The sequence below is a fragment of the Panthera tigris genome, chromosome A1 (assembly GCF_018350195.1).
Source record: "Panthera tigris isolate Pti1 chromosome A1, P.tigris_Pti1_mat1.1, whole genome shotgun sequence".
In the NCBI taxonomy this organism is placed as follows: Eukaryota; Metazoa; Chordata; class Mammalia; order Carnivora; family Felidae; genus Panthera; species Panthera tigris.
This window is the reverse complement of record NC_056660.1, coordinates 79,701,479-79,727,748: the sequence shown is the minus strand read 5'-3', so window position 1 is coordinate 79,727,748 and position 26,270 is coordinate 79,701,479. Positions and strand designations below refer to the sequence as shown.

The 26,270-nt window shown below is 44.2% G+C and overlaps 1 protein-coding gene across 2 annotated transcripts in view; it reads left to right on the top strand.

The window, feature by feature from the left end:
* The window catches only part of ANKRD10 (ankyrin repeat domain 10), a 33,020-nt gene extending 7,070 nt beyond the window's left edge, over positions 1-25,950 (top strand). The window contains exons 3-6 of one of the 2 annotated variants that reach the window (XM_042980176.1): positions 463-554; positions 11,404-11,639; positions 20,946-21,041; positions 24,376-25,950. In XM_042980176.1, coding sequence (XP_042836110.1) covers positions 463-554; positions 11,404-11,639; positions 20,946-21,041; positions 24,376-24,851 — 900 coding nt within the window. In that variant the 3' untranslated portion in view covers positions 24,852-25,950. Of the gene's footprint in view, positions 1-462; positions 555-11,403; positions 11,640-13,287; positions 14,527-20,945; positions 21,042-24,375 lie in introns of those variants that run through there. The other variant, XM_042980182.1, reaches the window with a different exon arrangement.
* Positions 25,951-26,270: the final 320 nt, after the last annotated feature.

Below are 26,270 nucleotides of genomic sequence, written 5' to 3'. Positions count from 1 at the left end.
ATCACGGTCTGAATTCAGGTTCAAGGCAGAAAATGCAAAGGAGCCACTGGTGATGCCCCAGCTCAGGCCAGCCCTGTGGTAGACGTGGACCAGACCAGACGTTTGACATTATGTCCTGTGTTCTTGGCCTTGGTTACTCTTTTCTCTTTAACCTGTTAGAGGATGGTTGTTTGGGGTTTTACATACGACACATTCATGCTAAGATCTAGCATAAGATCATTTCTAAACTTCTGTCCTGCACGTACGTGCCGTCCCTGCTGACCGAGGAATCGAGGCGAACCTGCCCCTTCCCTGGCGGACTGTGTTTTCCCTCCTGCATCTCTAGCCACATTTCTTTGTGCCCTGCTTGCGCTTTGACTCACCATGTTGCTTGGTTTCAGAGGTGAATGAGGCACGTATTTTATTCCAAACGTCAGAGTCTTGTTGGAGCTGATATTTTGCGTGTGCTCTTTCTTGTTTCAGGACTGTGAGGGCGAGACCCCCATTCACAAGGCGGCCCGCTCTGGGAGCCTGGACTGCGTCAGCGCCCTGGTGGCTAACGGGGCTCACGTCGAGTAAGTGCCTCCGCACATTCCTCCCCCGAAGATGTAGTCAGGGCGCTGTGCTTCCAGAAAGCACCACTGAGGGCAAGCAGCAGTCCTCAAGTTTGTGTTTATATTAGCAATGGAACTGTGCTTTGTAGACCAGTTGGTGTTAGTGAGCGAGGTTTTGCTGTGGGTTGACGACTAGCGGAGGGAGCTTCATCACGGCAGCCACAGAACTGTTGCCACGACAGGATGCCAGGGTGGAAATGGCAGTTAACTCCTTAAATTTGGAACCTGGCATTGTTGACTTGGCCACCAACTAGTTGTGTCACCATGGGCAAGTCTTCAGACTTCTTTTTGCCAGTGTTAATTTCAAAATGGGGGCCTTGGATTGGGTTAGAGAATCTTTTCCAGCCTCTCCGGTCCCAAAATTCTTGCAGACAGTTTGCTTTTCTAAGTTGTGATTTTCTCATCTTTTAGCAGATGTGAGATGTTTTAAAGCCTATTTTGACTTTTAATGATTTATAACTTCTCATAAAATGGAACCATATACATTAAAGACTTGAGACTCATTCTGAGTTCTTCACACTGATGACATTGCAGTCGTGTTTTCTCCCAGTTTACATCAGCTAGTTTATTTACGGTTTGATAGAACAGTGTTAATATTTGAGTGTATTAATTTGAAGATGTGATCTTATATGCAAACATCATTAGCTAGTCATGGCAGTGGGCATTTAGCTTAGATATTAAATTCATTTGTATTAACTTTCTCTTAAAGATTTATATTGTAAAAATTTTTCTTCTGCAGTTCACAGCATTAACAAAATGGATGCGGTTTTCACCCTTAAATGTTGAGTGTAAGCTATAGAGCTGTAATAACCAAAATAACTATAATATCAGCTTTTTTGTTTTACCCTGTCTAGAATATCTCATAAGGATTAATTACAAACCACTTTATTCTAATTGGAAATGTGAAAATTTAGACTTTGGGAGAAATAAACCCACAAAACTAACTTAGTTTAACCCTTTGGTTTCCACTTCATTGTTTTGACTCTGTGTTATAATACATTTATTGAAATTAGATCCTGGACAGCAAAACCATATAGATTAATGTGAAGCCTATTACAGGCTGTAATCTCAGGGGCTGTCGTTAGACTCCTAGTGTCTGAGCTTCTGTTTCATTAAGTATTATATTGTTAAGCCAAGTCATTAGTTTGGGCTTGGAATTTTTACTTACATAGAAATTTAGTATGATAAATATGCCCTGTGTTAACTGTTACGTTGCAGGGAACCTCGTGACTTCATATGTAATTATGATTTAAGGTAATGTAGAAACAATTGATAATATGAATATATATTATACAATTTGAGACGATGCTCAGTGGATTGCTTCAAAGTGAAGTTATATTCATAGTTTTCTTAGCTGTGTTTAGATTAAAAACTAAAATCTTTAATAACAGAAGCTTTGATTATGAAATACAGAGTCATAAAATAAATGATTAAATCACTTGTCATTTATTGAAATAATGAATAATTAGAAGTTGACCTCTTTAACGACTTATTTTTTAAACTATAGTCTAATCGATCCTGAACATTTTATTACTAAGATGTTAGTTTTCTTCATTTCAGTGAATAGCTTAATCCTTTGAGCCAATAAATATTTATCGTAAATAATATCTTTTTTTTAATAGGTGTCTTTTTAAAATGAGAACCTTTTATTTATAATTCTGTCCTTGGTTACAGGACCCTCGAGTGTCTCTTTTCCACCAAGTGTGACTGAGCACAGCCTCGAGTGCCAGTCTGTTTTTCCTTCTCAGTATAAGAGCCTCTCCCTCGAGACCCTGCATTATGGTGATCTCCCTTGCCTGAACCTTCAGATGGTTTTTAGAAGAAATATTTAGCCTGAGCCACCTAGCCAAAAGCGATTCTTAAAATTCTAAGTCTTTGGCCTGGAGACAGAGCACACAAGTAATCATTATTTATTGCTGTTATTTATGTGGTTATTTAGTTTAACATCTGGATAAATTGCCAGTTTTGCTAGTAAGCTAATTTGTAAATTGCTTTTTGATATCTGTTTTGCACATTAAACTATAAAGTTTAACACTGTTAGCCTATCAACAAATAACAGTTTGTGTCCCCCAAATTATGGTACTTAGATCTATTTTACTTGTTTCCTATAATGCTCCTCATGGTAAAGAGTAGTCGTGGCAAATAAAATGCCTTTTGTTTGTTTGGTTTTTTAAAAGACAATCAGGGGGACAGTATTAATTTACTTACCTAAAGTTACTTATGTTTTTTCCAGTTCAGAATGGGCCAGATTCTTAATTCTTCATACTACATGCTATGATATTTAGGAGATGATATAAACTTTTCCTTTTCCTGCGAATAGATTAAAAGCTGTCTCATGTCAGTATTTTGTCACACTTGGTGGTAATTATTAATTTTGTTATTAATTCCTACTTTTTTTTTTTTTTTTTTTTTTTTTTTTATGTATCAGCTGCATAAAGTGGCCAAAGTCTTAAGTTGCTGCTTTTTTGGTCATTGGGTAGATAATGGTGAGGGCAAGCGTACCAGGCGTCTGTGGCTAGAATGGTTTGTTCTATAACTTACTTGTCAATATAGGCCGCATCTGTAAGATAACGCATGTCAGCTGCTGTGCATCGTGTGTTACATTTTCTAGCACCACACGTGAGTATGTTGATGGAGTTTTGTTTTTTTTCCTTCTCTTATTTTACATCTTGAGTTTTGGTGCCAAGTTTTCTTTTTCTCGTGAGGTTTTGTTATCTGGCTTAGATGATGGTCATTGTTATTTGCCACTGTTTACGTCCAAAAAGAAAAATAACGTGGGAGTAAGTGGCAGTTCTGTGAGCACACTACGTGTGTGTGGACTTTAAATTACCAGCATCTCTGCAGATTGTCCTCAGCCCCATCCTCCTCCAGTACGTTAGGTGTGGGGTGTCCATATGTCAGTTACTTGTCCCTGTCCCCAGCCTTGCTTACCTGACAGTTGACTTTGTCTTGCAGGCCAAACCTGAACGCTGCCCACACGGAGGGCATGTGAACAGTCACTGCCCCATTTTCCTTTTCGACACTCAAATAAGTAATAGTGTAAGATTAAGTCTTCATGTGATTTTGGAGACAGACTTGAAAACTTGCTGACTGCCTGCGGATAATTAAGGATACCTTCTTACTGCTGACGTTGTAAACTGACATTTCAAGCCTTGGATTATCTTTACTTTCAGTATTTTGGCACCAGTGTTTTCTTGAGAGGTAAAGTGGAAAACCTTTCTGTGTCAACCACATATTGAGATAGCTTTTTTCCTGCCTCTGAGTAGACCTGAAGGGACTCCGCGGGACTTCGAGTGCATCTAGATGTGCTTGGGTCTCAGGCACGTTTGCTGGTCCTTTCCATGCCACGACATACGGGCACTAGTGTGTAATTAGGTCATGGCAGGGTCTCCGTGGCTTTGGATAAGAGAGCGTTTCCGGGGAGGCCACTGATTCCATGGTGACCAGACCTTCTAATGGGCTACATATATTTTAACTTAATTGTTTTGATCCCAAGAGGAACTTAACTGTGGTCATCAGATAACTGGAGAAGCACCAATAGCCTTATGTAAGCAAGTTCAGTGACTCACTGTAAAAAAATCTGTCTTGCCTAATTTAGAAAACAGGCACAGTCGGCTGTAGGAACAAAAGTCTGCACTGTGGTCTTGATAGGTTTTTGTTTAATGTTACAAAAACTGTATACATACTACCGAACTTCCAGACGTCCTTAACTGAAATTCAGTTGGTTTAGTTTGGCTCCAAAGTGGTGGTCATATCTATGACCCAGCCTGCGTCCTTGCCCGTAGAGCCCTGTCTGGAAGCAGAATTCCCCTTAGGGCATTTGCGTGTGATGAGCAGATTGGATGTTCCTTGTGGCAAGTTTGTTTGCAACTCTTGCCCAGAATTATTTTATTAGCCATTCATTCATGTTTGAAATTTGTGGTTTCTTTTCATTTGTTCACTTACTTGCCCTGAAGAATAACAGTCTATGAAATTTACCGGAATTGGAACTCTGAATTAGTTTCTGATTTTGTATCCTCTGCATTCCAGTCCTGCTCCCCTCCTGCTCTTGCCTCCCCTAGCTCATTGTCCCTGCGGTCAACTGGTCTGATCTTGCTCTCTGCTGGCTCTTTCCCCTTTTGCTGAGGTGCTACAGACACCGTGGAGGAAATCCTTCCTGAGATGGCTCCTGCCAGACGGGAGCAGAGGTGGACTGACAGTATTGTAGAGTTGTCGACAGACTTAGTTTAGAAGTTTGATTAATCTCATAATACCTTGACTAGCACCTAAATTTTGATAATTGTGTAATTACTGCCTTTATAAATAGTGCCTTCAAATAACCGATGATGACTATAGCCAAAGATCTTTTTCCTTTGCTAAATTATAGTGGGAGCATATTAAGTTAATTTTATCTGACTCTTTGAATGATGCTCTCATCCTTTAATGTATGGAAACAATTGGGATTCAGTTGCACTATAAAACTATCCTCAGTAATATTGACCTTGAAATGAAAACTTGGCACCAAATTTATTCAGGTAAATACTTTAAAAAAGTTTCTTCCTATTGTTACTTGAAGACTATATTTAAGAAAGTCTTCAAAATTTAAGAGTTTGGATACCAAAGGGTTAAAAATACACATGTTTTTCTTTTGCTGAAGAAATTTTAGATGTTTGCTAATGTTGTCTGTACAAATGGACATTTAGTGATGCTTTTTTTTATCTTTTTTTTTTTTTTTTTTTTAACGATTCCATGTATTTGCTTATTTCCATCTAGGAATAGTTACTAATGTATTTGAGATACAGCATACCAAATTTTAAAGTAACCAGAATCGTGAGTTAACGGTTTTAGTCCGTACTGTTAAACTTTTGCTGAACTGTTGGCATATTTAAATTGGCTCCATGCTACACAGTGTACTTACTAGCGGTAATTCAGGAGGCAGTGCTGGGGAGCGGCAGCTCTTGGTCAATCAAGGTGGTCACACGCCAGTGGCTTACGCTCAGTACATGTGCTTCTGCACCTCATGTATGTATATGTATTTTTAATCCAAATGTTGCCTGCAAATATTTTAAGTTTCCTGTGTTATGAACCATTGCCCGTTTTAAATCACAAAGAAGGTTCTGAATCTGTAAAAACTACGCGTGTCAATGTTTTCCAGCTACGTAATTCGAATTGACTTGATTTTTCAAGTAACCCTAGAAAGGGGGAGCACTCCATATAGAAACCACTGAAACTGCCACAGGGGCCTCTCCGAAAACCTTACGGTTGTGGCAGTGAGCGCTCAGTGTGGCCTCCTCTCTCCACACGAGGCATATGTTGAGGTATTTGTTGCGGTGATTGGTTTTCATGCTAATCTAGGAACTCAGACATAGACTCTGTAGATTTGCATGCTCTGCTTACCCTAATTTATGATACCTACCTTTTATTTGTAACTAACAATAGTTAAGTTGAGATCAGAATTTTAACAGAAATACTATTTATATAAAAATTGTGGTTATTTTTGTATTGTCACATGGCATTAACAAAAAGAAAACATCCTGAAGGTGATGTGACAGCTCAGATTCTAAAAATTCTATTTCAGTGATTTCCTGATCCGTGGTTTTTCAAATTAAAGCGAAAACTGTTGTTGCTAGAACGGCTTCTCGTACATTCCCATGGTGTGACACTGTAAGTGGAAAATAGACGGAGGACCAGCTGGCAGCAGGGTGGAGTTTTTTTTTTAAATGCTTTGGGGAGACATCCTTCAGTACAGTAAGTGTTAATATTCCGTTCAGAACTTTACTGCAGGAAATACGGTCTCCAAGCATTTACCTCTTAAGTTCAGTAGAGTTTAAAAAAATAGCACTTTATTTTGCCAGTTACTCAGCAGAACAAATAATTCACAGTGAAGATTATTTGATGTCTTTCGTATTTCTGTGTTGCGATTTTAAACGAGTACCAGGACCCCCCTACCCCCCACCCCCACCCCGGGAGGAAACCGGTGGCCTGCTCAAAGATCGCTTTTCACGGTCGAGGTGAGCGTCACAGGAACCAGAATCTGCAGGTTCAGGCACTGTTGGCATGGCTGCCGTAAGAAATTGTAGCAGACTGGTCTCACCAGCCTAAAAATCCGGTTCTGTCCACTCTTTTTAAAAGGAAATTAACTTTGAAAGTTCAACAAACTGACCCAGTTTGAGCATCAAGTTGATTGATGTCTCATTTTTCAAATCTCTGCCCATTTTCGGAGATTTTTCAACTGGAATCAGAGGGTGAATGGAGAGCTTTTAGAATGACATTACAGCATGTCCACAGGGGTTCTTGTCTGCAGAAATGGACAGAGGTGAATTTTAGGTCACACGTCATCTACGTTCACCCAAGTGCATCAACATGGAGATGCCAAGAGTGTGTGTTGTTTTCAAGATGAGGCTAACAGTAACGTGTGCTTTCAGGACCACCCCAGTTTTCATGCAGAATACAGCTTTTGAGAGTATATTTAAATAATTTTCCAGATACTGGTACTTTCCCTCTGGACTAGCGTGTGTAGACAGCAGTTCTGATTAACATCTGTATCAGTGCCTCACTTGAGCTTGTTAGGGGGTCAGCAGTGCACATGGCTATATAGCCCCACGTGGCCTGAACACCTGTGGACCAGAGGGGGAAGGCTTGGCTTTCAAGAGAGCGTGGGATCAGACCCAGTGCTGCACTGGGAGGTGAGAGTAGCCACCTGCCAGCTTGCAGTCCCGGTCCATGCCTGGCTTGCACTGACAGTCAGGAACATAGCAGAGAGAGCTTAGGTGGAGTACCTACATGACCTTGCAACACAGAGGTTTAAAGGCTCGGTGAATTGGTGGTACATTTGAACCAGGATTACTGTTTCAACTCTTAAAACATCAAACTTAAAACATGCTTGAACAAGTGGGAAAGCATATATGAAGAAAGGATTTGAAGACATGAGCCTCTTTCGTTAAAATTTCAGGCCGTGAGAACTCTTCCATTTAGTGTTCATTTATTCTAGTCTTCGATGGAAACCCCATGTGGGTTCCAGCCTCTGTAGGACATGTGAAAGTTCCCTCTGTTTATGAAACTATGAAAAATGGTTGCGGAATTCAGACTTACAGAGACAGTTTTCGTCTCCTTCATAGTAAGCATATTGCCTGATCGCAAGACACCAGAACATCTAACAAAACACTCAGATGGAGTAGGAATGATGGTCTTACTTCTTTCCACATGCTCTCTTGGGCTTTCACATGCTTTTAAAGTTTCCCTGTAACATTTTGTGGTGTAATCAATTTGGCAACTTTTTTAAAAAAAGTTTTTTTGTTTGTTTGGATAGTACATAAAATTACTGGAAAGACAGCTTTGAGGAACGAACACATGGTCAGACGTGTTTTATAAAAATAGGGGACTAGTTAGTAGTACCGTCCACTGGTCAGATGTTAACTCAGCGGGTCTACTGTGCTGCTGGTTTTTGTATGGCCCGTAAACTAAGAATGATTTTTACATTCTTAAATGGTTGAACAAAAATCAGGAGAAGAACCATTTTTCTGTGACAAGTTAAATTTATATGAAATTCTCATTTTAATGTCGACCAGCGAAATTTCACTGGAACGCAGACGTGCTCTACTGTGTACGTATCGTTCGAGGCTGCTTTCAGGCCACGAGGACAGGCCTGAGTGGTTGTGAGCAAGGGTGTGGCCTGTGGAGCCTGCAGTATTTACCATCCAGCCATTTCTAGAGAAAGCGCCTGCCCAGGATCAGGGAGCCCGAGTTCCTTCCCAGGCAGTTTGTGTAATGTGCGCTCTGCCGTGGAGAAGCCACGCTCTTAAATGTAAGCAGAGCAGGATCAGGGACTTGAACATTTGACAGAGTACAGAATGGAAGAGTGAAGGCAGATAAACGGGATTCTGTTGTGTACCAGACTCAGGTATAAACGGACCCTTTTGCCCAAGAGGAGTATAAATGCTGTTAAATCATGTGTTGTATACATTCAGTCCTTGGTAACAGAAGGAATATACAGTTGACCCTCAAACTGTGCACGTTCGTTCATATGTGGATTTGTTTTTGATAAATACAGTACATACTGTACATGTATTTTCCTTACGATTTCCTTAATAACATTGTGTTTTTTTCTGGCTTTATGGTAGGAATACAATACATCATACGTATAACATACAGAATAAGAGTTCATCAACTCTTGGTGTTTTCAGTAAGGCTTCTGGACAACAGTAGGCTATCAGTAGTTAAATTCTGGGCGAGTCAGAGTTAGTGTGAGTTTTCCACTGCACCGGGGCGGGGGGTGGGGGGGGGTGGGCGGGAGGCACCCCATTCCCTCATTGTCCAAGGGTCTGCTGTAGTTGGAATCTTCTGTAGCTCAGTGGGAACAAAGTAAAGATGGTGAACGTCCCCATTTCTGGTAATACCATAGGGATCTTGCCAAAGTTGTTCTCTCCCGGTTAGTTCTTCCACAGTCACCGTGTGTCCCAGGTTCTGTCCTTACATCTTCTAGCACGTCTTCTCTCCCTTTCACATCACTCTGACTCCTGGCCCCACAGAAGCGTGTGCGGAACCAGCATCAGTCCAGACCCGTGGCTGCTCGTTCTTCCCTGCTTGGTCCGCACGTGGGGTCCCACGTGGGGAGCACATGGCGTGAGTTGGCTACGGTCCTTTTGAGTTTTGAAGGTGATCCCTCCTGCCATCTGGAAACGTGGTGTGCGAGCGAGTGACTGTGTTTGCGGGGGAGGAGATCGTGCCTTCCTGCTCAGGTCTCCGTGCGCTCCTGCTCTCAGGCGTCTGCAGGCTCTGTGGTCTCCTCTCTGGATGTTGGTGCTGATTTGTCGCTTACTTGTGTTAAGGTTGTTTCCTGGGAAAGCAGTAAGCTCTCTGTTCTAACCCCAGTCCAGCCTGGTGTTGTGTTTCTGAGAGGAAAGTGAAGCCCTTGAGTGTGTCTGGGAAGTTGTTCTCTTCAGCAACTGGAGTCGTCTCCTTAAGCGTCTCCACTTTCCTCGGTGAAGTCCCGGGTGGCGAATGAACCATCCAGAAACTCGTGTGCTTTTCTTCCTCACTCGGATCTTTCCTGCCGACGTCCTCTGTCCTGATTTCAGGCAGCAGCTTCTCATTTCCGTTTATGATTTTGGAGAGCAAGTCTGTGTTTCTTTACAGGAGTGATCATTTTATAAACTTCGGCATATGTTCTAGGCCTACGTTTTTTCACATTTTGAGGAGTTAGATGTTTCCTTCCATGTAGCTACCTATTCTGTTCCCATTTTTGAAGGAGTAGACCTTTTCGGACTCTCTGCACTTGGGATAGCTCCTAGAGATGAAATACACCGTTGCAGAAAACCATCCAGCCACACACTCATTTTAACATCAATAACATGATGTCAAAAACCAAGCGTCTGATCATTTTATGTGTGTGAGATTAACGTAACCACACTGTCCATTCTTCGGCGTTTCTTTTCTATTGAATTCATATATTAAAGATAATACCAAATTGTAGAATAGCACTCATCAGAATTTACAGCCGTGAAATCAAGAAGTCAGTTTTAGTCCCCGTTAGTCCTGCACACAACTGCCTTACACACTTTTCAGAAAACATTGCTGGTTCTGGGATTCTCGAGTCTTGTGTCTTTTATTTCTGTTCAACCCAAGTTTGGGCTTTCTCCTTTCTTCAAACTGTAACACGTTTCTTTATCTTATGCTTTAGAGTGGAGACAGGTTAATGATTCCAAAATAGACAGATTTTTTTCATTCCTGAGGTTGGAGCTCTGGGAGTATGATGGCTGGAAGTATGGGTACAAGGCTCGGTGGGAACCCCTGTGCGTCCCGGATCTGTGGTTTTCACTCTGGTGTCTCTGCACGGATGTTAGCCCGGGAAGCAAGCCTCACGCATCTGGTCTGCCTGTACCGGGCCCGTGGCCTCGCTCTGTGGAGGAGTAGGCGGTGTGGGGCCTCTGTTGTGTTCGTCGGCCTGTTTCACTCGTTCACAGGTTGACTTCACAGAGCGCGTGTTTTTCTGGTCTTTTGGGGGAACCTCAACAGGGAGTTGCTTTTGTTCCTCTCATATTTATTCTTTCCTAATTGAGCTTCACAGGTGGTTCCTTCCTGTTTGTGTCATTGAGATTGTTCACATGACGCTCTGCCACCACTTCGTACTTGAGTCTGATGGGAGCTGCTGTGGAAAATCCCCCCTCCGCCGTGAGAGATGCCGTGGGCGCTTCGGAGGGCCTTCCGCCGGGAGGCCCGTGCACGTGTTGTGGGGTGCTCCAGGCAGGGCCAGAAACCGACCTGAAACACACGGGAACTTAGCACTTCACGTCTCCGGCCGCGCGGAGAAGTGATTTTAACGTCAGGACAGCCTTCTAAACTTCCACTTACAGTGTCACACGTTAGCATAAAATCTGGCTTGTCAGTGCACTGTTTTGAGAGAGCCGATTGTTACGAATGCCATGGACAATTTCAGTACATGTTTGTTTGTTATGATTTTACTGAAGCTAAAGGAATGGATTATTAAACTTAAGTGCAGATAATATAGAATTCTGCTTCAGGGTAAGTCTGAAGTTGGCATAAATTTAGGTTCTTCAGACTGACATAAAAAATGATTTTGAGAAGTTGAATAGGAAGATGCCTTTTTAAAGTTTAGCGTATTGATTTTGAAATGCCTATCTCCCAAATCGTGCTTCATAATCAGACGTGCTTAAGAGAGAAGTTAGTTACGCAGCCGGGGCGAGGAGCTCCCTGTAAGGGAGCCTCGCCGTAAGTGTATTTTCTCGCTGCCCCGTGAGGTAGTCAGGTCGGCAGGGGCAGAGAGCAGGCGAGGACGCCGACGGGGTGTAACTCAGTGTTTTGTGTCACACAGCCTGAGGAACGCCAGTGGCCTGACCGCAGCAGACATTGCCCACACCCAGGGTTTCCAAGAGTGCACCCAGTTTCTCTCGAACCTGCAGAATTGTCATCTGAACCGTTTCTATAATAATGGCACCTTAAATGGGGGCCAGCAGAACATATTTCCTAATCATACTAGTGTGGGAGCACATCGCAAGAGATGCTTGGAAGACCCGGAACCCTTTGGAGTAAAGAAGGCTAGGACCGAAGGTGAGACCCCTTGGTGGGCGAGGGGGGCAGACGCTCCTGCTTTCTGTAACACGTTTTCTTTTTTACGGCCGGAAGCGCCTTCCAGATGAGACCTTCACTTGAGGGGCAGTGTGCCCCGAGGGTCCTGGTGCAGTGGTGGTGATTTTCCCAGGAGCGGATGAGAGGGAATGTCGACAGCCCAGGTGTGGATGTGCCGGTGTAACTTTCTGCACACCCAGGCCCACCTGCCATGAGTTAGAAAGATTTTTCTCGTTTCTTGTACCTGTTTGAAATATAACTATTAAAAAAATCTGCCACTGTGCCTGATTTTTTTTTTTATTTCCTGTGAATGTTCCTGAGCTTGTGACTGACATTGTTGGTCTGGGTGCAAAACACAGTTTGACGTCTGGGCAGGTAGAGGTTTGCCCCCCTGCCTCACCCGTGCTGTGCCCTGGCCACAGCCGGTCCCCACGCCCCACAGGGTGGTGTGTGTGTCACAGCAAGACCTGGGGTGTCAGGTGGACGGTGAGGAGAAGTCTCTAAGGTAAGTTATTTTAGTTGTAAGTATTCTCCCACCTTTTTGTCTTCAGATAACTCTGGTGGAATTTGCAAATAAGCAGTCACCCAGTCTCTGGGAGATGAAAACCCTCCCCTTGGTCTAGAAAACAAAATTGTGTGTAGATTCCTGCCTATAAGATATCTCACAAGACAGATTCATAGCTTGGTAAGAATATTTAATGAACTTAGAGATTTAGAGATGGCAACGAAAAGTAGTCACCTTGAAATTATGAACTTAGATAAGATTTGCTGAGCAGAAATGCAAAGTTGTGCCCTTTGAGAACAGATCACCTCTCCAGGGTAGTATGAGGAACCCTGAGTGGCCGGAGGTCTGCATTGACTAAATTTGGTGTGGGTCAGCATATGATCCTGCACCTTTTTAGTTGAACTGGACTGCGTTCAGATGAAAACAGGTTTGGTTTTGGGGTTTTTTTGGTTTTTTTTGTTTTTTTTACTATAAAGCTGATAAAGTTGTATTATCTACTTTTAAATGCTTATCGTGAATTCTGTGATTTTTTTTGTAGGAATGAATGCATGAACCTAAATGTTTTACCAAATTCGTAACTTTTATAATTATACATGCTTTCTAGAAAGGTGCTAGAACAGTCCTAAGCACAACAGGAAGGTGTGTCTAAACTTGAGAAGTGGTTTTAATGGTGAAGTGTTGTCCAGTATTGTCATTCATTTGTGCCACATCCCAATATTCTTTCTAATGTATTTTAAAGGCCCTTTAAGAGCAACCGCTTTTTAAATATAGTCCTTTTCATTCTATTAAATGCCTGGTTTAATATTTTGGAATGATATATAAAGTGTTAGCTTCATTGTGCCCTCAAGCGAGAGTCATGTAGGATAAATCTTAAATTCTGTTTAGTACCTAAGGACATCACTTAACATTCTAATAAGGCTCAGAAATGTACCTGAGGAGTTCGTAAAACCAGTGTCAGGGTTTTTGGGTCAGTTGAATTGGCCGGTATCTCATTGTTGAAGTATCCTGAAAAGACTTTCCAGGGTTCCTGGAACTTGAATTTAAGTTTCCTAAACCTTGTTTCCAAACACGGATTAGGTTTGAAGAATCATTCGATGTTCAGGAGCTTTTATTTCCCTCTTCCAGACACGGACTTGTTTTGCTTGACCAGGGTTAGGGGCTCACATTTTGCCCACCAAACTCCCCGTGCGGCTTTCCCGAACTGCCCGTTCCTGCTCAGCCGGGTGCCAGCTCGGAGGCAGACGCGGCCGGAGCCTGGTGCTTCGGGGATACGGCCCCACGGTCGGGCTCTGCTGCACACACCCGAAGTGGTCCTGTTCTGTCACCACCACAGGAGAAATCTCAGCTCGACTCCAGATGCCCTGACTTCGCCGCTCCTCTCGAGTGTGCTCAGCTGTGTGCTGAGCCGTATCGCAGTTCCGTGCACCTGGCGCTTGGGACACCGCAGCCCTGCAAGCGCTGGTGGTCCTGAGGATGGCCCACGTGTCACTCGAGCATGTGTGTGCATGGATTTCTGTCCGGAGCACAGGCAGGTGCCTCCATCCCATGCCATCCCCTGCCCGTCTTTCCTCTGAGGGAAGAGATGAGGTTTTTTTCATTTTATCGTTACATACTCACTGTGAGCGGGGGTGTCTCCACTACTAAAGATGTTTCCCCAGCCGCCTGGATTTTCTAAGTGAGGTTCTTTTTGCCTTCGGTAGCTATATCGCCATTTCCATTCTTTGATCGGGTTTTAGTATGCAATTCAAGATATGTTCAAGTTACTTTTCATTTAATTTCTGGCGTCTTGTTTTGATTTGCTCTTTAAATGTGTGAGCTTAAATTTTTGCTCACTCTGAATTATTCATTTTGTAGACAAGTTTTTGATTTTCATGCCAGAGTAAAAATAAGTATTTTTTTCCATATGCAATACATGATATAAAATGCCTTTTTGAATAACTTCACATGTAAAAGTATTTAAAAGAGTTTAAAATTGTCTCTCTCCCTCTCCCCCCCCCCCCCACCCCCAGTATAAGTTTGGCTGCTGCTTTTTTTATTTTTCTTTTTTCTTTTTTTTTTAAATAGGTGCCAGGAATATCTTTTCTGTATAAATGCATAGCTTGGACCTTATTAATAAAACTCAGTCCATTCCGTCTTTCTACAGCTTAAGAATTACACATACTTGTGTTTTGGTGTGCAATCTATGTTCATAAAAGCAGGTACTTCCAGAAATTTTTCTGGCTTAGCCAGCTTTTAAAGATGTGCCTTGTAAATTTTATTTTTTAACTTTTTTTTTTAACTTTGGAATCCTGAGTCTGAAAGTTCTCTACTCTTCTCCACAGAAAGTAGCCTCTGTCTCTGCTTTCAATAAACAATTTTCAAGTATTTTAAGGTTATTGGTGTGGTTTTCCCTTGGAAATTACCGATGGAAAAGGACTTGAAGGGTTAAGAATGCCTCAGCCTTTCCATGTGGCCACATAAACTGCCCTGTGGGAACAAGTGCACAAAGGTGGTCCCAGGGGAGGTGCCCAGCTTCCACCGTTGACGTCAGTGTCTACTGCTCAGGGCACAGACCTGGTGGACGCGGCCGTGAACTATGGAGGGCGAAGTAAAATCCAAAGTCATTTAAACAGCTGATTTCGATTAAAAGTATTTGGCCTTAGAAGGGATTTTATTCATTTGGGGTTGTATTAAGGAAGCATCAGTATGTAAGTGGGTTTTGAGGTGTTCCCGCTGCCCCATTTATCAGCCATTCGCCCAAGATGGAGTGACAGATGGCCTTCAGTTACAGCTGCTCTAACGGTTCAGGTTTGTTAGCATTTCTGTTAATCTTCAGGAATAACATTCAGTACAGTTTCTCAGATGTGTGTAGTCCTCGGAAACTCGGCCAAACTCACCAGGGAGACTGGTTGGAAAAGAACGCCAGTCCCATCCGGGAGAGAAGCTTCCACCTTGTTTTAATCAGGAAGTGTTTTGGGTGCAATCCCGGAGTCTGAGTTGGGCAAGGCGGTGTGAGTTATACACTGGCCCAGTAGCCCAGGATTCTATAATTGGAAACCGTTGCCATAGGAAGTAGGCCGTGGTGATACCAGATCTCTTGTTAAATTGACTTCAGGGTTTTGTTTTTTAATCAAAGATACATTACTGATTTTAGAATCTCATAATGTATTAAGTAGTTTATAAAAATACCTTTTAGGGAGAGTGTCTACAGTACTATGACTCAGTTTAAAATTAGCAATGAGGGGGTCCCTTCGCTGGGTCAGTCAGCATGTGACTCTTGATCTCAGGGTCGTGAGTTCAAGGCCTGCACTGGGTGTGGAGCCTAGTTTAAAAAAAATCAGCAATAAGAGGTTTCTCAGTACACTCATGCCCAGGGTGTATTTGACATTGAAGAATTTCCACCTTTTCTTAATTGTCTGTCTGGACCACACTTAAAGAGGGGCAGCAGGGAAAGGAGAGGGTGTGATTTGTTACATGATACATCTAAGTAATTCGAGCCTGAGATTCAGGAAATCAAATGCCTCCCCAGGAGTAAATCTGTAATTTGCTTCCTCGTTTGATTCTGTGTGTCCTGTACATACACATGACATCAGGTGTGCTAAGCGTCCTCATGTTTGCAGAGAAGGACTACTTGTCTTCCGTTGTTTGACCAGAGGAGAACACTGGTTTGAATAACAGGTGATTGTTTCATCTTAGTCCCTAAAGACTTCGTGTTATGTACCTGCAATGTGAATGAGTCCCACTTCGACACCAGGAGGTTTCTGTGATGCGCACTGTCCCGAATTCAGGCCTCCCGAGCCGCAGCTGTGGCAGGAACCAGCGGGACTCCGTCCTGGCGCACCTTCAGAACTGTCTCTTCTCATGCACCTTCCCTTCCCTGTCCTTTTAACAAAATCCCAAGTCCCACCTCAGTGTTTCCAGAACCATCACTGCTGCTCCATGCCCTTGACATCTCCGCTCCCCTGCCCTCCTGACTTTCCCCCAGGGCCTGACTTGGGGCCACGGCAGGAGCTAAAGTCCTATGAAGGGTCACCTCACAGTAGAACCACCCTCACTTTGGCGTTAGTACTGCTCTGATGTTAATAGCACCTTTCTTTGAGTAAAATGTGCTCTGTAGTGGAATCAAGAATAGTTCTGATTAATTAGGGCTGGTGGGAAACTACCAAGGGGACATTTCCTTCCTGGCTTTGTTAAAGGGGCACTGATGGCTTCCCTGGTGGTCAGAGCTCCTGGTTCCAAGGGGAAGACCGCAGCGGGGTGAGGTGGACCTGGGACCCCCCCAGCACTGGCACCTGAAAGATGCACAGAGGAAGGAGATCACTAGTCCATGCCCTGCCCCCAACCTCACTGAAGTCCGTTGTGTGAACAGCTTGGCAGTATTTGCACATCAGGTGGTCTCACCTGTGTGGAAGGTGTCGGGGTTAGCACCCCACTAGTCAGCTGGGGCACTTACATTTTTTTTTCTTTTTTTGGAGAGAGAGTGTGGGGAGGGGAGGGGCAGAGAGAGAGGGAGACACAGGATCCGAAGCAGGCTCCAGGCTCCGAGCTGTCAGCACAGAGCCCAACGCGGGGCTCGAACTCATGACCTGATCATGACCTCAGCTGAAGTCAGACGCTTAACCGACTGAGCCCCCCCCCCGGAATCCCTCACATCTTACAAGCATGTGACCGTACAGATTGGTTTTTGCCTTTTAAGAGATTTCTCTGCTTTTAAAGTTAAGCCAGGTTAGGCTTATTTTTGTGAGCCCTGGGTAAGTCCTCCAGTGCCCTTGGCAATTGAAATCTTGTTTTTGGTGGCGTCCAGCTGGCTCAGTCAGTGGAGCGTGGACGCTTGATCTCAGGCTCGTTGGGTTCGAGCCCCATGTTGGGCATAGAGCTTTTAAAAATAATAAAAAATAAATCTAGTTTTTGTGTACATGTCCTACATGTCTGTACAGGTGGCATGCTGGTTGCACAGTAAGTGTGCACCTTCCTGACTTGACAGCCAGCACAGCAGCCAGCTTCCTCGATGGCACGGTTTCTGTAATGCAGCAGATAGGTGTTGCCTGGTTTCCAAAAGCAAAGTATAGTATCTTTCCCATGTTTTCAAATGGCTTGGTCATAAAATAAATCTGTAGTTTTAGAGCCTTGCTAAGAACTGGCTTTAGGGATTTTAGATGGAAGTACAAAGGCAGGTTTCTGTGTTCAGTGGTCACACTTGGTTAGGACTTGCTTCTGCAGGAAGGAAGCAGGGAGGGTTTATTTTGAGTGAAGCCTAGCCAGTTTTCTGTCACAACTGTTCAACATCTAACATGTTCTAGAATCTTCTCAAATGCCTGCTTTGACCAAGTAAAAGGTAAGGACATTTTTTAATAAAATGTTCAGTAAGTTTTTTCCTTTTAACTGTGGAGGTCAGTAGGAAAATGGAAGGGAGTCTCTTCTTTTCCAAAGTGTAAATAAGATCAAAATGGGTAACTTGGAAAGAAGACGTTTTGTTTTTTCTGAAATTTCTGTAAGTCCACCTTGCTCAGATACAATGTGGAATATCTCATCGGTTCCTCTGGCAAAGACAAAGTGGGTACGTGTGGGAGAAAAGAGTGAAGTCAGATCCAGTGCTCTTAAAATTCTGAGAGGCCAATATTAATATCATGGTTTCTAAAATACAGTTTTAAAAAGTAAATTGCAAGTTTAATGCCTTCCTCTGAGTGATTAAGCACTTCCTACTTAGAGGTGCTAGAAATAAATGAAGTATAAAATAGTACTACCCAGGGTTCTAGGCCAGCCGGATTATCAGCCAAGGAGTTAAAAATCCTTGCAGACATTCTACGGGAACAATGCACTACAAAGATTGCCTGTCTGTAGAGAATGAAAATTCTAGGCTGGCTGCATCGGCACCTGCTGCCCACATTAAAGAGTTCCTTGACTACTAAAATATGCAAGCCCTTGGTCTGTTTCATTTTTCTCCTGCCGTGTTAATGAGGTACTATCAGCATTCACAAAGTGACGCCTGTGAGTTGGGACCTTTGCTGAGTAGTCCCTAGTGCGGAGCCTGGGTCTCAGGTTCAGGGAGTCGTTTTCTGCTGTGAAGTGGCATCGGGCCCTGGCCCCTCCCCTTGGACGCAGTTTTCCCTCGGATGTCCCCAGACTCCTTTGCCAGCGGCCCTTCTGGCCCCCTAGTGGCAGGTGTGCCCTCGTGTCCCACTCCACTTTACAGCCGGTCTCATCGGAGGGAATTCTCCCGGCTTCATTACTGGCTACTCTACTTACTATGGAGACTTTTTGTTGGATTGCTGTGTCGGAGCCATTCCAGGCTAGCCCGTGGGCTTCATGCACTGAGACGGGCGCTCTTCCAGGCCCTGGGCTTAGGGGATGAGGAGACAAATTTCCCTGCTTTTATGAAGCACTGTTGTTTGGTTGGTTGGGGTTTTTTTTCTTTGTTTTGTTTTGTTTTGTTTTGTCCTCTGTCAGTTTTGTTTTTTTCTTTTAAACCTGCTTTTCAGAAATCTGAAATTGTACAGATAGCCTAGCTGTCACTTTTCCGGAGGGACTCTGGCCCCTGAATTCTGAAGAGCGGACATTACAAGTATGCATACCAAAAGCTGTGTTGTATCCCAGTGGAATCTTCCTTCCTGTTTGCAAGGACACTTGTGGCTTTGCCGTGCTGGCCCGCACAGTTCTCCTCCAGCCACCTGAGCACCTGCCTGACTTCTCAGGCATAGGAGAGGAAGGGGCAGAGCCCGCCGACTGCACACTCCTCATCCCCCAAGTAACTAGCTGAGGTTTCCCTGAAGGTCATGAGGACTTACTTGGTCAACTTGCACCCCGGATGCCCGGGCCACCCACCTGGCTTTTGAAGGTGGCCTGTTTACCGCTGATTTCCTGAAAGTACCTTGTTTCACAGTGAAGGTAGAGCCTTGCCTGTCGCTGACGTAGGCCCTTAGAGGAGGAAGGAAAGCTCTCAGTGGGAAAGACTGAAACCCACCGTTTAACGCCTCTGGTTTGCAACCACCTCTCTTGTGGAATTCTCTTGGCCCCATGCCTGTTCGCTCAGGTTTTTGCCCAGCTACACAAACCACACTGTGCACTTTCTGTTTTCCCCACATACTCACCACTCAGAATGTGTGCCTCTTTCATGAAGACCGTACATTATTATCTTTGGTCTCCACAGTTTGGGTTAGGGTTAGTAAGAATCTAGACGTGGCATGCTCATTCCTGTTTTTTTTTTTTTAATGTTTATTCATTTTTGAGAGACAGAGTGTGAGCAGGGAAGAGGCAGAGAACAGAGGGAGAGAGAGAACCCCAAGCAGGCTCTAGGCTCTGAGCTGTCAGCAGAGTCTGACACGGGGCTCCAACCCACAGAAGGCAAGATCATGATGGAGCCAAGGTCAGACACTTAACTGACTGAGCCACCCAGGGGCCTTGATGCTCATTTCTTTCTTTTTTTTTTTTTTTAATGTTCATTTTTGAGAGAGCGTGAGCAGGGGAGGGCCAGAGAGAGAGGGAGACACAGATTCCAAAGCAGGTTCCAGGCTCCGAGCTGACAGTACAGAGCCCAACGCGGGGCTCAAACCCACGAACCACGAGATCATGACCTGAGCCGAAGTCACATGCTTGACCAACTGAGCCCCCCAGGCGCCCTGATGCTCATTCCTGTTATGTATATTGAAAATGACTCATGTGCCTCTAGAATTAGTAATTAGAGCTGCAGAGTTCATGTCAGTTTTTAAATGTTTATTTGAAAGAAATATTTAGTTCTGAAAGTTACTGTTTGTTATATATCCTTGGACTCAATAATTCTCAGTATTTCTCTGACTAAAGAACCAGAAATGGACACAGAGCTGTGTCTATAAGGATGTTGATTATGGTGTTCATGACAGGAAAGAAAGCTGAAGCAAAGCCAGACAGCGGTGGGGATTTGGTGGTGGGTGAATTATAACACAGCCATGCAGTGGATGACTATTCGACTTTAATGAATTCTTTTGAACTTAGTTGATGAGATGCGTTCATGCCATGGTAAATGAATAAAAAGGCAAGGCATAAAAGTGACTTTGGGGTCCATTTTTATAACAGCACATACTTATGAAGACTAGAAAGCCAAATGTCCAGTGACCGTGACTGTTCCTGTTGACGGGTTCCTAGGGGAAGTGTGCGCAAAGGCGATACTTGGAGGAGACATGATTGAACGTGCACGCTAGTTTTTCTCCAAGACACAGGGAATGATCATTTTCTGAGGAATGTGCATTTGTAACTTCCGCTCCAAATGTCTTGGAACTAAGACTCTTAAGGTTTGTTTCCAGTTTTATCGTGTGTTGGTGCACAGGCCTGTGCCTCACCAGGACACTATTGAGTCTTGACTTTAACCTCATTTTCTGCTACTGAAATTAGTGATTTTCGTTTTGAAATTTGAAGATAGTTTTAATGGTTGATGCTATTCAAGAATTATCTTAGTATTTATGAAACACAACTGAAAGAACATTTGGGGGCATAATAGAATATGCTGACCTTAAAAACCTATTTAGAAACATCTCTGGGTTGTACACCTGTTGTATTTTGTCCAGGTGACAGTCTTAAAGGAGAATTTGTACCATCGCGCGTACGTAGGATGAGTACCTGGAATCCCGTGACTTTTCATTGAAACCACACACTTGAGGAGATGTTCTTTATTATGGAAAAGGGGCTTTCCCGGGAGTGTACTTGATTTATCAGCCGTCTGTGGATCACCAAGTTGTTGGCAGTTTCACAGCAGCTAGTGCTCTTGAGGCAACAGGATTATCTTGAAGGCTCTTAGGTCTGGGGATCTAAAATCGCCTTTGTGTTCTGTGCAGCTCAGAGCTCGGACTACTGCGTGCCGCTGGAGAATGGCGAGACGGAAGACGATGCGGACAGAATGCTCGTCGACAGAGAGTATGCTGCTGTAACAGGTGGGGGTGGACAGTTTCCTGTTAGCTGCGGCAACAGCCCCATGGTCGAAGACACCACACAGCAGGAGGGTGGTTCTGTCGGACCAAAAGAAATAGAAATATATACTGTGTCCGCAATGCAGACCCCTTGTCGTTGCAAGAACCAGTATGCATATTATTTCTAACATGAGTTTCTCTCACAACGTTTGCACTCTGTTGTCCAGCATTTTAAAGAATGTTCTGCCGTGTGCATATCTTGGGCGAGTTTGTAGACAACAAGGATACGAGTGTTTTGGGTGCACGTTGTATAGCTGTGAAAGCTGTTAAGTGCAATCTTCCTACTTTGATTTGAAACTTTTGCTTAACGTGCCTTGTTTAATTCTCCTGGGTTTTGCATGCGTCCCTTTCTGACATGTGACCTTTGGGTGAACGCACCGGACGGCTGTCCGTTGCCAGTAATCTCAGCAGGATAAAGGGCGGGGAGCGTGACCCGCTGTAGACAAGGAGCTCCAGCCGACACGTGGTTCTCACTCGTGACCGGTCACACCGCTGTGGACTCTCCTGCTCGCCGCTCCCGGTCGCTCTGGCTTCTGGGGCGTCGCTGAACACCGCGCCTCACGAAGCACGTTTTGCGTGCCCAGAGTGTTAACATGTTCAAACGGTTGATAGTCATTTTCAGTTTTTAAAAGTCAAAGCCTGCATTTCTTTTTAGCATTTAGAATCTCTCGAGATTTATCCTTTCAGTTAACACTTTGCTCTGCCATTCTTCAGGTGACCCTGAAAACACGTTAGCTGTTTCCTCCTGTGTTGATACATTTAGAAGGAGATACTGGTTGGTTGCTTGGTTGGTTTTTAAGGCTTTGTTAGTGTATCTCTGTGCTAAATTCTTCAGCGGGGTAGGAGATTATATGTACGGTTTCCCAGACGTACGTGAAGAAATCATTTCTGTTTACTAAAATGAGAGGGAAATGTGCACATCTTTCTAGAAGCGTACAGGGTTGTTACGGGTGGATTCGCCTTTTTGCCAAAGAATTCAGTGGGTAGATTTTCTAAGGGAAATTTTGATTGGATAACACATTTAAAGACTTTGGCCAAAGACGAATAACAAAACTCAAAGCTCTTCAAAAATAAATAAATAAATGGCATTGCTACATGCTTTTAAAAAGGCAGGAGTAATCACTCTTTACTCTTCACGCACTAATTCCCTGGGTTTTCGGGCTGAACTTAATGCCGGGCTTAGGTGTAGATTGAAAAGGCCACGCTTCGTTTCAAGCCCAGCTCATCCAGCGGAGCAGATGCCACATTTCCCCTCAGCTTACGGCATTGTGTGCCGGCACACACACAGGGTACTGGGCTGCCAGGGATCCCCCACGGTGGGTGGGCAGACGGGGAGCAGGAGCGCGGGCCCCAAGGGGCGCCTGGAGCCAAGTGAGGATGGCCAGCAGGACACGGTCCCGGCCATGCGGGGGTCACAGCTCAGCCAGTCTCTGGGATACCTGCTATTTTCAGGCTCAGTTTTATTAGATACTCCATGACGATGTGAGGTTATCAGCTGGCCTCGATTTTGAGATTGCATAATGGAGCTAATTTACACTAACTGGGCACCGAAGAGAAACAACACACACGCATGCACGCGCGCGCACACACACACACACACACACACACACACACACGGGGAACACTACATGGGAACAGTGCGTCTGGGTAACTTGGATTTCCAAGGTCATGCTCGTTTACCTTTTCAGGTCCAGTCACCTGGAAATGTACTATCCATCTTTGTGAAAAGTGCATCGTTATTTGTCCTAATCACTGTCAAGGTTGCCATCATAGTCGGGAGTTTGACCACCCAGGAAACGTTGTCTATATTTTTGAAAAATAACTGATATAAATGTTTCTCTGGGAATATCTTGTTTCATTTCTTTTTATTAGGTTCTTGAGACACTTGTTCTCTGGCCTTGAGTGTTTACTAAATGGAAAAGCTGCCATTTAATTTGAAAAAAAAAAATAATCCCTTATCCTCTGAAGAATTTATAGCAGTTTCCAAACTATGATTATCACTTAAATTGCCAGAAAAATGGATGGTTAATGGAATGTTTGGAAGGTGTTTTTGTTCACTGAACAAGCCGTGATCTTTTTGTTGGCGGGAAGATTTGTGGATCACACAGAAGCCTGGTGTCCAGACGCCAGTCAGAGGCGCACAGATGGCAGGTGGCGCAGCGGACAGCAAGCCCTGCTGGGGGGCAGAGACGCGTCCTCGCTGGGAAGGCAGTGGGACTCCTCTCCTCTGTATTTAATACCTTTCTTTAATAGCCCAGACCACTGAGATTAAATTCAGTGTCACAAGCAAGACCTGATCGTAGATGATCCTCTGTGCTGTTGAGCGAATCCCCACGAACACAAATGGTAGTCTTGAGTCTCCTCGTACCGAAAAATACCTCGTACTGGCTCTTCCCGTGGGTCCGCATGTGTTGTGACTGACTCTTCCCCCCTCCCCCCATAAGGCATCCTCCTCTTAATGGATGTCTAAACAATCAACGTTTTTCCACCGTAAGTGATTTTTTACAGCAGTCCAATTAGGCGAAGCCTTGGACCCCGTTGTCCCTGTAAATGCTGAACTTGGAGGAGCCCGCCAGTCGGTGCCAATGTGCCGCTGGCCCCAGGGCAGACGCGGGAAAACACTTAGCGACTCGTTCTCTCGTCGCCGCTCTGCGCTGTGCCTGCGCCGCCGTGTGGCATCTCGCAGAAGTGCCAGGTGGATGCGAGTGGCGCTAAGACGTGACCTCTTGCGTCCGCCTCCCCGGCTTGAGAGGCGGGCGGCCTCTACGGAGCTCTGCGCCGCTGTCTCGCCTGGTCCCAGGAGCTGCCCCAGGCCCGGCTTCACGGACCCTTCTCTTTTTCCCTTAAGAGCTGCAGAGGTGTGGGGTTTTATTTTAGCTCCGTGGAAATCCTTCCATTTAGTTCTGCTGGACTTTTTTCTCGGGTGATTTTTAAAACTTCTTTCTGAAAGTAGTCTTAAAATGAGAACAGGTTTTTTTTTTTTTTTGACAGCTTTTCAGTACTGCTGGTATTTTTCGTGCCGTGTTATTTGTCAGCTTAGGTTTTTAAACTCAGCTACTCGATGCTACTGAAATTCATAAATGTTTCCTATCTTACCAGGCAAGTGGCACTGTTGTGTTCTATTTTTAAATCTGCCAGTGCACAGTTTTCTACTTCGGCGAAGGAACCGGTCTGTTTGAGAGAAAAAACAAAAGCTAAATAAACCCTTTACAATTGTAGCAGCAGTGAAACATTTTTTGCACTTTCTCCTTCCCCCCCTGGTTCTGAATTTTGGTGACAGGTGTATTTCTTAATGCAGATGTGAAAAACAGTAGCTCCGTGTCGAATACATTGACAAACGGATGTGCCATCAATGGACACTTGGACTTCCCCTCCACGACACAGCTCAGTGGGATGGAAAGCAGGAATGACCAGTGCTTGACAGGATCTAATGGAATTAGCAACGGATTAGTGCCAGGACAGCCTTTTCCGAGTAGTCAGGGTTCTGTTTGTATTAATGGGACCGAGGAACCGGAAAAGACCGTGAGCGTTAACTCGGAGATGTGTGGCTCTCTGCACCTGAACGGGAGTCCGAGTAGCTGCGTAGCTAATAGACCTTCGTGGGTGGAGGACATCGATGAGAGTCTGCACTATGGGCACTACCATGGCTTTGGGGACACTGCCGAAAGCATCCCCGAGCTCCACAGCGTGGCAGAGCACCCTGGCTCCGCGAAGGGGGGAGACAGACACGGCAGTGGCGCCCTGGGGGCCATGCACCTGTACCACGGCTCTTAAGAGACGCACTCACCCCCACCCCCCTGCAGCAGCCAGCTCAGTACTGAAGTGGCATCGATTTGAGGGAATGCTGTGACTTGTACTATTTTTTTATACTTTAGCTTTCTGGAAAAAATAAGCTTTTATTGGAAAAGTTCCTCCCGAGTCCCTATTGTATGCACGCGTAGGGCTTATTAAGTGCATAGCTGTTTCTTTCACAGGATGGTGAGCCTCTTCTGGAGTTTAATTTTTCTCCCGCCAGCCGCAGTGTTTTCTTTTGAATACCGTCACCTTAATTGCCATTATTCCTTCAGTCAAATTAAATTATATCTGATCAGCATAAATTGGGGCCAGAAAATGAGGTGCCTGGTGATTCAACTCCTTGCACATAGTGATTTTGAAGAGCTTGCTTTTACTCTTTCCTGTAGAATTTGTGACAGAAGACAGCTCTTTCCCTATGCAAAGTATAGCCTTACAAAGATTTCTTGAAGAGAATGTTTGATTTTTCAGTCTTTTCATGGAAACTTTGCGACTTGCCATGTGGTGAGGTCTTGCTTAGAGCCACACGTAGTGGTTCGGGGGTGTGAGCGGCCCCTTCTTTAAAGCCGTGGCTCCCTGCCCTGGATTTCATTGAAAATACGTGCAGCCCGGGACTGACCTATGATATTATTCCACATTTCTTGCTTTGTCTCTACACCTTTTACCACAGATAACGGTTTCCTTTATAGGTAGTGGAAATTACTCTTTGTAGGAACTGCCAGGTCAGAATGTTTAACTGACTTTTTGACTTACATTTTCTTTTTTCCTCGTTTTTGTTTTTTGGGGTTTTCTGCTTTAAAATGTATACCACTATGTATATCCAGTCAACTGAGAGAATTTCGGATCTCTCTTAATAAAACTGCACTAAGTTTATGGTTTTATAGAAATTAGCTTTTGTTTAGGCAACTAGTGGTCACACTGTGCAAATATTGTAATGAATTTTTACTTTTCTGATTTTTGTAATAAAAATTGGTGAAGATCGAGAAAATGTCAGATGAACAAACCAATGTTCTAAGAGTGTAACTAACATGTTGTTTTTAAACTGTTCTTTACAAATTGAATAAAAAACTCTCACACTCGAGTTGTTCCTAGGGTGTTCTTTCTTTCCAAGGTGTGAGGGCCTGTAGGGCGCATCTGTGCAGGAAACAGGAAGGGAGGTTCAAGTTCAGTATTGCCTTTTATTTTGCTTGTAAGATTTTACTTTACTCCCCTGATCCTGCCCATGTAGTTATTTCTTACCACTGTTTGATTTGTTAACATGTGTGCTTTGGTTGTATGGATACTTGATCTCACTAGTTGGCTCTTAGGGGTCTAAATTGCTGTCAGCTAACAGTAATGTCCCTGCGTGCTTATTTTCATAAAAGACAGCAACCCAAGAGGCTCCTGGGCGGCTCAGTCGGT